This window comes from Taurulus bubalis (genome assembly GCF_910589615.1).
Source record: "Taurulus bubalis genome assembly, chromosome: 15".
In the NCBI taxonomy this organism is placed as follows: domain Eukaryota; kingdom Metazoa; phylum Chordata; class Actinopteri; order Perciformes; family Cottidae; genus Taurulus; species Taurulus bubalis.
Genome location: NC_136603.1, coordinates 22,930,058 through 22,945,459, shown reverse-complemented (window position 1 = coordinate 22,945,459; position 15,402 = coordinate 22,930,058). Strand labels below are relative to the sequence as shown.

Genomic DNA, 15,402 nt, shown 5'->3' with positions numbered 1-15,402 from the left:
GGCAACGGGGCGGAGAAGTTTCTTTTGTGTGTGTTTTTGAACGATGACAAGCCGGAATAAAAACAAACCAAAATGAAATAGTAACGAGGCTATTTTTAAAATGTAGGGAGTAGAAAGTACAGATATTTGCGTGAAAATGTAAGGAGTAGAAGTAAAAAGTCGTCTGAAAAATAAATACTCCAGTAAAGCATAGATACCCAACATTTCTACTTAAGTAAAGTAACAAAGTATTTTTACTTTGTTACTTGACACCTCTGGTCATGAATACGTTTCATATCAGCCCCGTATCTCGTTTGCAGAAACGCACAATGACACGGGATTAACGTTGTGAAATGATTGGTGAGGTTTAGGCAACACAGCTACCTGGTTAAAGTTGCTCAATAGGAAATACATAGCATATTAATGACTGAGGGATAGCTTACACACGGCCCTCAGCGTGGCGACAGCTGTGCCAGCTGCTTGGCGCTAACTGCGCTAACAGTGCTAACAGTGCAAACAACGGTAACAGTGTGAACAGAGCGAACAGTGCTGATCTGAGATGGGCGGGCGCTACGATTCTGCCAGGGCGCTGTCGGTCGTGATGGCGTTATCCGCTGTGACGCCTGTGTTAGCACGGGTTAGCGTGGGTAGTGAGCTCGCTGGTGGAGCACACTCACATGCACTAAAAGGCACGGATAGCCGGCTCGCCCATGTGAAGACAGAGAGAGAGAATGATTTGTTGTTTGCAGAAATGTACTAGGCCAACATTTATTCCTGGCCACTGGGCTGGCAATTACCGACCCTATAATGACAACACGTTGAATCAGCAGTAAGCACACATGCGGTTGCTCTCCTTTCATTATGTAATTAAATAGTCCAGCACAGAAAATCATTAGCTCATAATGTAGCCTTCAGCTCCAGCATATTTATTGCTGGTCGTATTTGACGTCAGAATTTCTCCAGAAAAATACTAATAAAACAACAATTTGAAGGCCACGTAATAGTGTGTGCATTTTAACTGCGAGGACACACTCTAATGGTTTTAGTGCCAAGCGCTTATAATTCAGAATTGCCCACTCTGCTCATAATGTACCTTCCAGCACGTTCCTTTTTTTCATCATACCTTTTTTTTTTTCTTTACATATTTTTATTTATCTACACATTGTTTGAGAGGCTTTTTTTTCTTTTTCGTTGACAGTAAAAAAAAAAAAGAAGAAAGAATAGCAAAAGCAAAGCAGAGCTGCTTTGTCCATATTTGCAAATTTCAGCATGTAATATTTGAGCATAAATCAAACACGACTCCATTAGGAAGTCATTATGGTGATAAGGAGGTGGGAGCTGTTAGACAGATGTGAAAGCTCAGCTCTTGAGTAGCATGAGCAGCATCATTAGCCAGAAGTGTGTCTTTGGAAACAATGACATAACGTCTGTGTTTTGGCTGGGAGTCAGCTGACGAGCAATTATTTGGGAATTTTGTGCATCCTCCTTTGGATGCCGCAAAGTTTTATGCTTGGAATATGAATCACGGGCATCCATTCATCAGGTCTTCACAATGGGACGGACACAAGTGTTCTAATTAGCTTCTGTTTGAAGGTCTTTGATCATTTGTGAATGCATTTGTGAAGGGTGGCGAAAAATACGTCCCCAATGCAACCAGGAAGTATCATGTTGCCATGGATTCAGTGAGTAGCGGTGTGTGCTGTGATTGAGCCCCTTCTTTTGCACATATTTGTTTACATTGGCAAACTCATTAAATGTATGCAGCATTGGTTATTAGTATGCAATATCACCACAGACAACTATCACTGGATGACTTTGATACTGATGAAAACAATCTGGAGATATTAAGTGCTTTTTGTCCTACAATCTTACAAGCAGATATACAGATGTTTAGTTGTCATGGGGTCACTGGTATCAGATATATCAGAGAATCTTAAAATATATGTTTCATGTACATGTTCAAACTTGAATGAGACGGAGTGACATTGTTTCATGTGGCAAGCATGGCTAAAGGTCTTAGGTTTGACTGAATTGCCTCCTGCTCCTTTCCTGTAATTTTGGTCAGGATACAGTCGTTTTAATGCCGACAAAGGTCCTTCTATGGTTTGCTGAGAGCCAGGGGACATGGCTGGTTCCGGTCCTGTCATACGACTCTCACTGTGCCAGCTCTATTGGTGTCAGTAAAGGTGCGTGGCTAGAGCTTTGAGATTGCCATGTTACATTTCGAGTGATGAGGGATTCTTCCGTGTAAACACTAATTACCTTTTTCAAATATAGTGGGAAAGGAACTACTGTACATTCCCCAAAGCTATGTTTTGACTGAAAGCAATGCCATTATAAATCTTATTGTGTTTGTGTGTTGGTATGTAAAAAAAGTTTCTTCTGAATCACAGTAATCATGTGATCATTGTCTGCACATCAAAACTGCTAATAGCTATTTTGCCCGTCATTTTAAAGGTGCCAATTTGACAAAATATAAAGAAATATTGGCTAAAAAAAACATAGCTAAATGAAACCTAGAGTGGAATTAAGCCCATGGCAACATCATACTTCCTTTTCACATTCTGGAAAAGCATCATAAGCCATAGTTCCAAATATTGAAATATAGAGAAGTAAAAACAATAATAATAATAATAATAATAACAATAATAATAATAATAATAATAATAATAATAATAATAATAATAATAATTGTATTTATGAAGCACATTTCGCAGACAAAAGAGGTCACAAAGTGCTGTACAGTTTTAAAAGGTCTTTAGTCGAGTGTGTGGGACGGACAGAAGGTTGAGCTGGTTGGACCTGAGGTTGCAGGCTGTTTGATAAGGGTGGAGTAGTTCAGCCACATATGAAGGAGTCTGACCGCTCTGTATGTGAGGGTGAGGATTTTAAATTGGATCCTATGTTTTACGGGGAGCCAGTGAATATGAGACCGTCTATTTGTCCTCGTCAGTAATCTAGTAAGACAATTATATTGATGGAAGCGACTGTCCTCTGCTCATTCAAAAACAGATGTGTGTGATGAACTTGAATGGGAGTGGAGGTGGTGTGTGTTGGTGGGCAGAGGATTTCATACAATAACTGTTCATCCATTGTCAAAGTCGTGACGCCTGAAATCTGGCCCCTATACCTGAGAGCTGTACAGCCGCTCCTGTTCCCCACCGGCTCGTTCCCGCCATGCGATTTATGTCGTGTCTGTGTGTGCTTCCTCTCCACAGATCTACATATTTGAAAACAACATCTACTACCAATCAGATGTCAAGAGCAACTCCCTCCGGCTAACGTCCTCAGGGAAGGAAGGGATCGTCTTCAATGGGATCGCTGACTGGCTCTATGAAGGTACGTGTCACTGAAACTAGCCACACAACACCTCTCGGACCCATCCTCTGGTCGCTGTTGGCTGAAACCTGACAACCGCAACGACAGATATTGACTTGTTGAGAAGCGACACTTCCCACAGTGCAACACTGATGATATGTCTGACTTCATGTTTAAAGTGTTGGCAGACTGTCTCATTAAACCGTAAATGCCTGTGTTCAGAAACATTACCTTATAAAAAGGCAGTGATTAAATATTTATAATGTTTGTTCCCGAGCATATATCTGCCCTCTGGGTGTAAGGAGTCGCTGTATGTGCTTTAAGCACTTAGCCATCCTGGCCAATCTCTCCGGAGGAAAGAATATTATGTAAATCTAATGAAAAGGCAAGCAGCCGCACCGTTGTTTTTCTTCTACTTGTTTCCCTTTTATTCATTATTATATTTTGGAAGTATGATATAAACAGTGATGATTGACACCAAAATGAGTCATTTTAGCTTTTTGGGTTTCCACATCAGTGAGTCAGGTTTGTGTCTGTATTTGAAGAGTGTGTTTGTATATCTTTCAGGACTTTATACAACTTGTTTAGGATTTTCTATCAAATGACAATTAAAATACATTTAACGATTTATCGCTTGAAATCAAAGGTATATAAACAGTACAGTTTTCAAATAGTCACAATATTCAGTGTTTGTACAATTGTGTTATGGATGTTATTGCTTTTAGTGCAATTTATCAACTTTATTGTGTAAGATTTAACCTGACTTCCTCTCCATTTCAACCTCAGTGCTACGGCTAATTATTAATTAATTACCAATGTTATGTCATTAACAGATATACAAAGGTCCACACGAACAATGTGCACAGCTGTGATTTAAAGCTGCTGTAATTAGAGGTTTCAACCCAGTTGTGGTTTCAAATAGATGCTCAAATTACATCAAAATTCGACCCATAACTAAGCCAGCTAAAGAACCAGCAGAAATGGAAATATTTGTAACTTAAACTAATAATCGTGTTTTCGTTAGCTCAGAAGAAACCTTCATATCCACAAAGGGAGTCGGCCATGTTGCACCGCCATGTTTCTACAGCAAAGCCAAACACTGGCCCTTTTTTTTATGTTTACATTTTTTAAGTTGTTGGTGCGAAAGCATGTGAATTCCACCGTAGGTTCTTGTAAGCACCTGGAAAGTGAAGGGTGAGGTATTCAGTTGACCTCACAGCTGGATGCCACTAAAAGCCTTCACACTGGGCCTTCATGCACCTGTTGACAGAGCATGAGTTGAGCCGTTTGGTGTTTTATGGCGACAATACTCTTTCTGATTCTTAAATTTAAAGATCGATTTTGATGAAACAATCCTGTGTCTCCTTCCGAAACAGAGGAGATCCTTCAGACCCATGTGGCCCACTGGTGGTCACCTGATGGAGAGAGGCTGGCCTTCCTGGTCCTTAATGACAGCCTGGTGCCCAACATGGCTTTGCCTCGCTTCACCGGCATGACGTACCCCAAAGGAAAGCAATATCCATACCCCAAGGTAAACATCCTTTAGATGTCTCTGCACAGTTACAAGGTGATTGACATGTCGCTACCACAGCGCTGTCCGGTCTGGGTGGTCCATGTTTTCATCTTAGAACTTTAACCCTTTCACAGTGTGTTTATTACATATATTTGTCAGAGACAAAAAGGTACAAAATGGACTAATGTCATACAAAGAAAAAGGATGTATTGTTTCCAGATTAAGCTCCTATTTCCATCTGTTTGTTGCCAGGTAGACAAACACAGTTATTTTAGTAAAAATATGATTATCCTTTCTACGTTTATTAATCAGGCCTTTTTTTAAGGTTTTTTATTATTTTTGTGTCCTCAGTTATAAAACACGTGCATTGAATAATTCAAAGCCAAATCCCCCTGAACAAGGCAAGTAGAGAATATTATTTACGGAAACAGAGGCTAAGGCACTAACTGCAATATTTGTGATTGAAGCAGATTCGCTTTCTTATTCCCTGCATTGTAACACTTTCATATCTCAGCTTTACTTTTTCCACACAGTTTAAAATCAGCGAAGCCAAAAGAAAAACAGCTAGTGTCTCTTGGGGTCTGTGCCTCTATCTGTCCACTGTCAGAGAGAATGGGAACAACACACACAGATAACACAAAGTAGTCCACGCCTATTGTTCTCGGATTTCCTGTGTTTCCTTATTAAAAGAAGACGTGCACAGAGACAGCCCGATAGGACGATCTTCAAAGTGGGATTTGTTGCAGGTGAAAAAGAGTGAAAAAGAAGAATGCAAATGCCCGTCCTTTACTCCTGTAGCATCACAGGTCTCTCCAATGCAATCCTATTGTATGTCTGCTGTTTAGTTTGTCACACAAAACTCTGAACAGTTCCTTCATCGCTGCACATGCATGGTTGTCTTAACTGGATGTGCATTCTAAAGAGAGTAAAGGGGCTTTTTTTAAAGGGATGTTCTCATTGAATTATTCATTCCAAATCACTTCATCACGCAGCGCTTTATGAGTCACGCTCGCCAGGTTAGGCGGTGCTCACATGGAGCGTTTTGATGACGGACTGTTGGTTCTGTGCAGGCTGGCCAACCCAACCCGGCGGTGAAGCTCTACGTGGTCAACCTCTACGGGCCGACGCACACGCTGGAGCTCATGCCTCCGGAGACGCTCAAGCTACGGTGAGGGGAGCTGCATTCTGGTCGCCGAGGCTTTTGCAGCGGCCGCAGGAGACTTTTGACATGTTTTAAAGATCACGTGGTCATTTTGTGCTCACTCGGCACTCGGCACCTTTAATCAGGGGAGAGCGTGCACGCTGCAGCTGGCTGCCCCTGCATTGCAGTCATAACTTAGTGGGGAAACAAAGAGAAGAACAAACAAATCTCTTGTTTGATTATGTCTCAATGCATGTAGCTGCATTTGTCATGTCAACGTATTTCATAAAGCTCAGATTAACCATCAGGTTTCATGAGACTGCTTCACTGAATGCCCAAACCCTTCTGATCGATGTCAACAGGACATCTTTCTACTCCATCTCCTTGCACCACATTTGTAAATGTGTTTCATTGTGTCTGCCGCTCTGCCTCCCAAAAACAGACATATCTTCAACCTCCATGTGTTAACTGAGTGTCATCTGCAGTAAAGTTATCCACTGGTCAGTGGCCCGCAGGCGTCTGATACCGTGTAGCTTTCAACTGACTCCAATGAAAACCCATCCACGTTATTACCAGATGGTCAGAGTAACAGAGGATGTACGAAGACATTTTTTTTGCAAGTTTATTCATTCCCTGACGCGTCCAAATCTGACACACTAGAGGGGAAACAACAGCGTCACGGTTCGACATTGTATTCATAATATACAAAACGATAACCTTGGCATGATTGTATAGGGTACAGATAATAAATAAACAGCGTTGTTCTCGTCTGTTTTTCAAAGGGAACATTATGTGACCATGGTGAAGTGGATCAGCAAGACCAAGACATCGGTCAGGTGGTTGAACCGGGCGCAGAACATCTCCATCCTGACTGTGTGCGACACCACCACTGGAGCCTGCGTCACGGTGTGTGTGTGTGTGTGTGTGTGTGTGTGTGTGTATGAGAGAGAGAGAAAAAGAAGCGTGTCTTTGGATGGAAAAGGAGACTTTGCGTTGGCAAAGTAATCATCTAATCTAATCTATTGCCTGAAGAAATGCTGAGAATGCAACGAACGTAATGCTCCACATCTACTGCACGTCAAACTTTAGAGGGGTGTTCTGTGCAGGGATGATAACGAAGCCAAAGCTAAAGCCTCGATTCATTATTTTACAAGGTAAGACTCCCACTGTCGTGATGGAGCAGAGAACCAGAATCGTTTGTTCATATGTGCGTATCGGGGTAAAGAACGACGAGCCGCTTTCTGATAGGATCCATACGAGCCCGCTCCCTTCAAAGAATACTTCTTCTAGTTTGACTTTTTCACGCTTGTCATTTTAAATCATCTCCCTCACTGAGTGGTTGCCATCTGCTGTGTTGCCGTGAGTTTCAGACGATCTTAGGAACATCTGTTAGAAGCGAGATGCAAAGTCTTGTTTTGAGTATCAATGCTAGCATCAAGCGGGTCGACGAGTCCATCGCGTCATCAGCCCTCCCGTTGGTGCTGTAATATTTGCATCTGGGCCTCCGCTATGATCGCCTCTTTTTGTTTGGACAAGTCACGAGTTAGCACTGAATCCGCCTTGTGTGTGAACGTGCTGATTCAGCATCGCGTGGCGCCATTTACACGCAACCCGCCCGACCCGCGAGATAATCTACGCTCGTCAAACCAGAAACGCTCGGACGAAATTTCATAATTCTCACTGATTTATCATAGTGACCGCTGCTGTGGCCTGTACGAACAAATCCCCGACACGCCTGCTTAACCTGGTTACTGTTGCTCAGCTGTGATTGGACATTGGCAGGGTTCGAGGGCAAGGGTTTAGAGATGGTCTGTGGCATCCGGTCCAGAGAGTACAATGCCATAGCGGAGTAAACAGACCATGAGAGAGACAATAGGAACAGCTTGAGAGTCATTGTGACATGCTCCGGAGCTGCAGTCGATCATTAACTAACCCCGCTACTAAGTCTCTGGGTTACGAGGACATGTGGAGGAACTCCTTTGGTGCCACTTTACAGAAAGGCCCTCAACTGTTACACCGATCATTATTTGATGAAAACATCTGCTGCAGTAAACTCCTTCCATATTCTCTCCACACTTGGACGACGCAGTTGAACTATGGGAGCCGCTCTCCAGTTCAGTTTTTTCCTGATTCGCTGTGATTTGCACCAACAAACAAGCGTCCCAGCCAAGAGGCGGCTTAGCTGCGGCTTGGACTCAGCCCCCCCCCCCCGGCTTCCTCTGCCAAAACTCCGGCTCCCGGCCCATGCATGTATTGGTTTGAAACCATGGCTCAGACTGGGAATGGTGTCGGTGTGTACAAATAAGAAAAGACAAATAAGAAAAGACGGGTGGTTCTATCTTGAAAATATGCCACTGGAGTGTTATTCCCAAATAAGTGTACGCATAATGTGAACAATATAAGAGTATTCTTCATTTTGTTCTAAGGGATTTGATTAAGCGTCTGCGTCTATCGTCCACCATTTGCAAAACCTCTGAGCAGCAAGTAGAAGTGTAAGAGAGAAGGCGGCACAGACGGGAGGATTTGAGCGGTCTGGTTGATTAAGTGCAGACTGATATTTTGCTCTTGCATCTTTTTTTTCAGAGACATGAAGAAAGCTCCGAGCTCTGGCTTTCCAAGCAGGTAAAGTGCTCTCCGTGCTGCTGTGTCGTGGTCTGTATTTAATATTTTTTTGAAAGCATGCGCTCCGCTGCCATAATTTCACTTGATGGTATTCATCAGTGTCTTTTAAATTATGCCACATAAAGGACAACTTCACCAATTACCCAGCTCACGTCTGGGTATTTGTGCACAAGCTCGGCTCTCGCCGCCCTCCAAAACCCCTCGCCGGTGCCGCAGACACAGGATGAGTGGCAGCAGTGAAGCACTCAGTGTCCTCAGTGCCCTCAAATGATTGTCTTCAGCAGGTAGAGACTCTGGAAGCAGGGACCTGCCATTTCATTATCACCTGTAGGATTCAGGAGCAAAGAATAGAGCTTCCCTTGGAGATAATGAAGTGCTTTTAGGGGGATTAGGACGAGTTGAAAATCAAAGCAGATGCAGTTTAAATAAGTGTTTCCATGCAGTCGGTGTAGGTCATCCACGAAATGTGCAAAATTGCAGCACAGAGTGAGCTTTTTGAGAATGTTTTCACTGTAAGGGAAGAAACATTTGAATACCCTTCTCCAGTCTTAAATGGACTTGTGGAAAGCAGAACTTCACTGTAGAAGTAATTAAGCATCATGAGCATTCAAAAACCTGGCATTGAATGAACTCCAGCAAGGTTCAAACGTGACACTGTACCATCAGGTCCATTTAGATATGGCTCTCTCTCTCTCTCTCTGCATGTATCTTCCTCCAAAGATGAGAGTGCGGTCGATTGTCAGCTTTAGTTTTAGCTTTTCTTTTTTTAGATTTGCTTGGGAGGCAGAGAGACGGAGGCAGAGGAGAGAGCGCTCCTGGCAGCATGTGGATCTACAGCCCTGCAGCCGTGCATGTTTGGCTGTAGCGCCGGCTAATTTAACCGCTTGTCGATCCTGGCACGCAGCGCTGCTTGTCTTTGTTAAAGGTGGTTAATCTGTGAGATGCTCATTTACTGACTGAGAGGTTGTGTCAGTGCAGAGCGGGGCACGGGGGGCTTTGCCCAGCGGGCGTTTAACATCAGATTGTCTGAAATGCCACGTCTCAATCTGGGTAGACTCTCCATCTCCATCCATATTTATTCAGTGTGGGTGTCACAAACTTGGTGAACTTGATTTTCACAATGCACAGTATGCATTGAATAGGTTTATCTAAAAATATACAGAATTATGATTTTCTGTGGGCCAAGAACAGTGGTGTTAAAATAGCTTCCATAATAGCCTGTGCCATCGGCGTATGCATTTGTGTGAATGATGGCATGTCGCGTTGAGGTCCATTCACCACATTAATGGTCTGAATCCTGTATATAGAACCTATGTGGTTGAGTAGATTAAATTGAGAGGTTGAGAAAATGTAAATACTGATGTGAAGTGCTTGTACCTCAGGGGCACCCCAACGTTTAGTGTTGCTCTTCCTTTACTGCGTTGAACAGCTGCAGAGCCGGAGCGTCTTCCCCAACAGAGCTGCTGTAAAACACACAAATGTTGACCTCGCTGTAATTGCATGTGGAGTGTGTATTATTTTTTATACAGTACACACTCACAAGAGTAAAAACATTTAAAGAATGATCCAAATTGATGTGCCAGATGTCCAGAAATCCTGATTTTTAGTCCCCACTATCAGTCAAGCTGCCAAAACAGTGGATCCTACATTTCCCACAATGCTTTGTTTCCTTACTGCCTTATAACTGTCAAACGTCATACCAATAGTTTTATAACACAATCTTTCTGTTATAAACTGCAACTCCCCAAACCAAATCCCAGATTACCTTGATGACATCACTATGACATCATCATACAGTTGTTTCTCAGGTTCAGCCGTGCTCCCCATAATGGCTAAATGGATGTTTATGTGTAAAAGCAGTGCAGTGCAGTATTGAGTTTCAGGGTCGTAGTAAATGGTGCACTCTTCTCACTGCTGATCACGCTAACTACCTATCACTTACAGCAACCTGGACAACAGCAAAATATACATTTATTCCTATAAGAAATTTGCGAAATTACTACTTAATAATTTTCACATCATGTCATCATCTTTTTAATTCACTTGTTCATGCTGTTGATGTCAGTTGTATAGAAAGCAAGCCTCTGAAAACAGGATAAGTATCACGCTTCAACCCTTTTTACAAGCAAAAATAGAAATCACACATGTTTGGGAAATGTGGTTCCTGTGTAATGTTTAAACACGGTGACCGATGCTCATCTATCTGTGCTTTACTGCAGAACCAAGAACCGGTGTTCTCCAAAGATGGCAGCAGATTCTTCCTGACTGTCCCGGTCAAACAAGGAGGCCGTGGAGAGTTCCATCACATCGCCATGTTCACCACCCAGGTGAAGGTCCAGTTTACGGTCACTTACCCTTAACTTGATGCAGCATATAGGCCAACGCTTCTAAGACCAAAGGATGTGGCTAAATCCTTTATTCTAACAGGATGGATGTTGTGTGTGCTCTTTCATGGTATGTGCAGCCGAGTGTACGCTCTCAAATAGTAACCAGAATTTAGGAAATTACTCACACCAGCCTGTATTTGTCATGCTGTTGTTGAGCTGTTCATTTTAGTGTTTCCATAATCGAGAAACTTCTTCCAAGTGATGGCTGATACTGTCCTCCCCAACAGGAGGCTCAATAGCAGAGCTTGTTCTCATCAACACAGACACCAAAGAGTCTCCATCTGTATCCGAAGAAAAGTTGCATGTTTCAGTAATGTTAGTAGAAGTGAACAGGGTTTAAACGAGTTTTCAGACCTACCACCTCTATGGTTATGGTTATGGTTTGGTCATGGTTAAAGGTTAAAGGGTAAAGGTTAAAGTCTAAGGTAAGATTGTGGTCTGAAGTCACACATCTATCCAGTAAATATTCTACAACAGCTCCATCGTGTGTAACTTTAGTTCACCAGAAAAAATCTCCCCTTGTATTAAGAATCATTACGCAATACGTAGCATTAGCACATACAACACAACATATAGAGGTTGTAAAAAGCAGACCACAACCACTATTTTAGTACTAGTTATTCTCAGTAAGATATTCTTGTTATATGTTAGGACAGTTGTACATGCCCTATTACCCACCAGCCGCTTTCCTAAAGGTGTGCTCAGACTGAAGGCAAACCATCGTCATTCCTGGAGTGTTTGTCCAGTCTTGGGTGTGGAGTGGGTTTTGTGATCTTAGTTATCCTCGTGAATTGTCTGTGGTGTTGGTATTTGTGTTGGTATTTGAAACCCTGACTCTCTCCCAGAGTCTCAAATACCGACGCCAGGCTGAACCCATGTTGTTGTATGTTGATTGAAAACACATTTCTTTTCACCGTGCGTTCGATGTGGTCACAATGACCACCTGTGGAGGTGGTTCATCCAATCCGATCACCGTCCGTCCTCAATGGGTTTTGGACACATGTACACCTGTCCTTAGATGTGGTCGGGCATTATCCAATTGCGATCCGATTACTTTAAAACACATTGTAATTCTAATAAAGGTGTGGAAGTTTCTGAGCACACCTTGAGGATTTGTGCAGCAGTAAAACACAGTGATGCTACTTCCACCTCTGCTTTGGACGAACACATGTCCTTATCCTCATGACTACAGGAGGCCGTTGACTGGTAGGCATCAGGCCATCATGCAACACCTACAGTAGGCTCTGAACCAATGCTGCTGTTTGTCTGCACAGAATCAGCACACAATGACAATATTCAATGTTCACACGAATGACCTGTACTCATCTTCTTTTGCTTCTCTCAGTTCAGAGCAGATCAGAATGAAGTCCGACATCTAACATCAGGGAACTGGGAGGTGACCAAGATCATCGCCTATGACGAGAACACGGACAACCTGTAAGTCTGCATGCATTTCTTAAAATAGAACAAAACACATAATAAGCTAGGTTCTCTTATTGTTCCCCATCTGTCCACTATGAGTCACATTCGAGACACTGAACACTAATATGTTCCCTTCATTTCACCATGGATAGTGCACACGCAGATGAGTGGGTTTCCAATCACATGTATGAATCCAACTCAAAGAAGGAGATACATGTGTATCCATGTGTTATACAATGCTCATTGTGTGTGTGTGTGTGTGTGTGTGTGTGTGTGTGTGTGTGTGTGTGTGTGTGTGTGTGTGTGTGTGTGTGTGTTCTCTTTACAGTTATTTCCTCAGCACAGAGGGTTCACCACGAAGACGGCATCTCTTCAGGTTGGTTATATATATATGGTATATATATATATATATATATATATATATATATATATATATATATATATATATATATATATACAGCACTTTCTGCTTTTACAGTGGCGTGACATTTTTTTTCCTTTTCTTGCTGGTAACAACCATTAAAGTATAAGGCTGGTATTGTTTTATCTTTATGCCATTTAGTTCCTGCCATAAATATATATATATATATATATATATGTATATATATATATATATATATATATATATATATATATATATATATATATATATATATATATATATATATCCTACTGACAGTGATGTCTGTGTTTCTAAAAGCCCCAAAACGATTGATAATACGTAACACAACCTTTGCATTTAACTCAGTAATTCATCAGTTAATTATGACAATTTTACACAAATGTCTGATTGGATAAAATGATGAGGTGATGAGGTTTTGAAACGACATGGTAGTGAACTGCAACATGGGGCTATTTCTAGGACTTTCAAATTTCACTCATCTTAATAGTTCTTGGACAACTCTGACATTTATGTGGCTGTGTTTTATTGCTGCTGTTGGTCGCTCAGGGTGTTGGTCTCTCAGTGGCTTGACCACGATGAGAAGATAAAGCAACGCCCGCTTCACCTCACTTTTTTTGTTTTTGTACTCCTTTGTTTTACTTCCCTGAAATCCGTGTCTCCTCTCCTCAGTGTCAAAACGGTGGGCCTGTTCCCACGGCGGTGTCTGACATGCGAGCTGAATAAAGCTCACTGTCTGTACTTCGACGCCAACATCAGCCCCGCAAACAAGCACCTCATCCTGCGCTGTAAAGGTAGGCCATCGCGCTCCTGAACGGGAGCATCTCTAGCTCCCACAGCAACGGCTCTGGAAACAGTGAGGAGAATGCTTTTTGTAAAGTTGTTCAGGCAGACGTGATGCTCAAAAGTTGGGACACGACATGTACAGCACAGCAGAGGGGAGGAGGGTTACCGCCCCGCTACACAGCTGCAGAGGACTTCCCACGTCGCACACTGTGCCGCTGGATGAATCCGCCTCTGAGTACGGAATGAGTCATCTGCAAGTTTGACAGAAATCCTATTTCTCTTCTTGAAATGAATGCGACATGCATCATCTTTTAAATCCCTCTGTTAAACTCTCTTTTGTTAACTTATTTGAATCAATCATCTTTTCTGACTTATTTGGGGTCAAAGTACTATCACTGCATTGTAGATTCATTTAGAGTAGTGTCCGTTTCTTCTTCCTCCAAACTATGAGTTTTTTGTGTGTGCTGTAAAATAATAGGAATTCCAATTTGTAATCCAGAGGTTCTGCTTTCATGCTGGGGAGCATTGATCAACCTCAGCTTTTACCTTCAAATTAAACTAAAGTAAGCAGAAGTTAAGACAACACAACTGCAGATGGTTGCAGTTAAACGAGTCGAAAACTCTTTGAAATGTGGGCTTCTTTTGTGTTTTATGTTCCTAATTTATTCATCCATTTTCTGTCTGAGATCATGGAGCAGATGTCAGGTTTTGCGCGTTGCAAACTGTCACCCTCCAACTACTCTCTTAAATTAATCTCTCATCAGTTCCAAATGAGAGGCATAAAATTAAACAGCCGCTCTATTGTGTATAATTACTTTTAGGTAGCGTAATCGGGCGGCGAGTAACTGGTTTAATAGAGGGTAACTCTTTATATTGTTTGTGGTTTCAATTTATTTTTCCGCAGATGAAAGCGCTTCGTGCTCAGACGCATTTAGCTCTTGGCGCGGTGATTTATTGGATAATAACGCTGTTCCCTTTGCACAGAAGCATTAAAAAAAACAAAGGATGAAGCGTGTTGTCTTCCGGTGGTTCACTTAACCCCGACGAGTCGGTCCCGACACCTGTTTGCACCAGGAAACGCAACGCAGGGCTTTTAATTCTATTGATCGCTTCCCTGTTGAAAGCAGGTCTGCTCGCATAATGAAGCCGCTTCCCTGCGTGACACCCGCGGGTGGTGGAAGGAATGCAAAGTTCAACGCTAATGTGGCCCTCCAACAGGAAGTGAGAGAGGCGATACCGAGAGCGGTCTGTGTTTCAGTCCACAGCCAGCCAGCTGTTAACCTCTGACTAAGTATTTCACAAAAGGACATTTAAGTGAATTCACAGAATTTGACCGTCTGAGGCTATTGTGGAGGCGATGTGAGTGACCTTTAACCCCTAATTGATGCGGGTAAAGTATGGAAGGCTGCCTGCATTTGACTTTTGTGTGTGGCTGCTTTGCGGGAGCAACCGTGCCAAAAGATTGTTTTCTTTTTAAATCGTCCTCCACTATCTGCATAGCGCACGTATTCCTTCGGTGAGGATTAGAGTAACAGGATAATGATGAAGTGACACTCACGGGCTTTTCATTTCTCCTTTCAGGTCCCGGAGAGCCCACTGTCATCCTACACAGCCTCAATAACTCAAGTAAGGAATCCATTCAGTCTGGTGAGAAACGACGGGCATGTGACGGCCATCATCATTTATAACTGCTGTATTTCCCTTAAATCTGGATATTGTGGCTCCGTGGGCTCGGGCTAACTTTCAACCCCTCTGCTGTAGAAACTCAGGGAAATTAATCTGAGGTCACGCACAAAATAACGTATTAATCTGCAGGGGAAGCTGTGTGAATCAT

The 15,402-nt window shown here is 42.6% G+C and overlaps 1 protein-coding gene across 1 annotated transcript in view; it reads left to right on the top strand.

Moving 5' to 3' along the window:
- dpp10 (dipeptidyl peptidase like 10) overlaps window positions 1-15,402 on the top strand; it is a gene marked incomplete at both ends in the record, with an annotated part of 187,520 nt that overhangs the window by 162,051 nt on the left and 10,067 nt on the right. Inside the window, 10 exons of the mRNA XM_079231365.1 lie at window positions 3,198-3,318; window positions 4,674-4,828; window positions 5,881-5,978; window positions 6,734-6,857; window positions 8,535-8,573; window positions 10,793-10,900; window positions 12,306-12,397; window positions 12,711-12,758; window positions 13,455-13,576; window positions 15,150-15,194. Of these exons, the coding sequence (XP_079087491.1) occupies window positions 3,198-3,318; window positions 4,674-4,828; window positions 5,881-5,978; window positions 6,734-6,857; window positions 8,535-8,573; window positions 10,793-10,900; window positions 12,306-12,397; window positions 12,711-12,758; window positions 13,455-13,576; window positions 15,150-15,194 (952 nt within the window). The remainder of the gene's footprint in view (window positions 1-3,197; window positions 3,319-4,673; window positions 4,829-5,880; window positions 5,979-6,733; window positions 6,858-8,534; window positions 8,574-10,792; window positions 10,901-12,305; window positions 12,398-12,710; window positions 12,759-13,454; window positions 13,577-15,149; window positions 15,195-15,402) is intronic.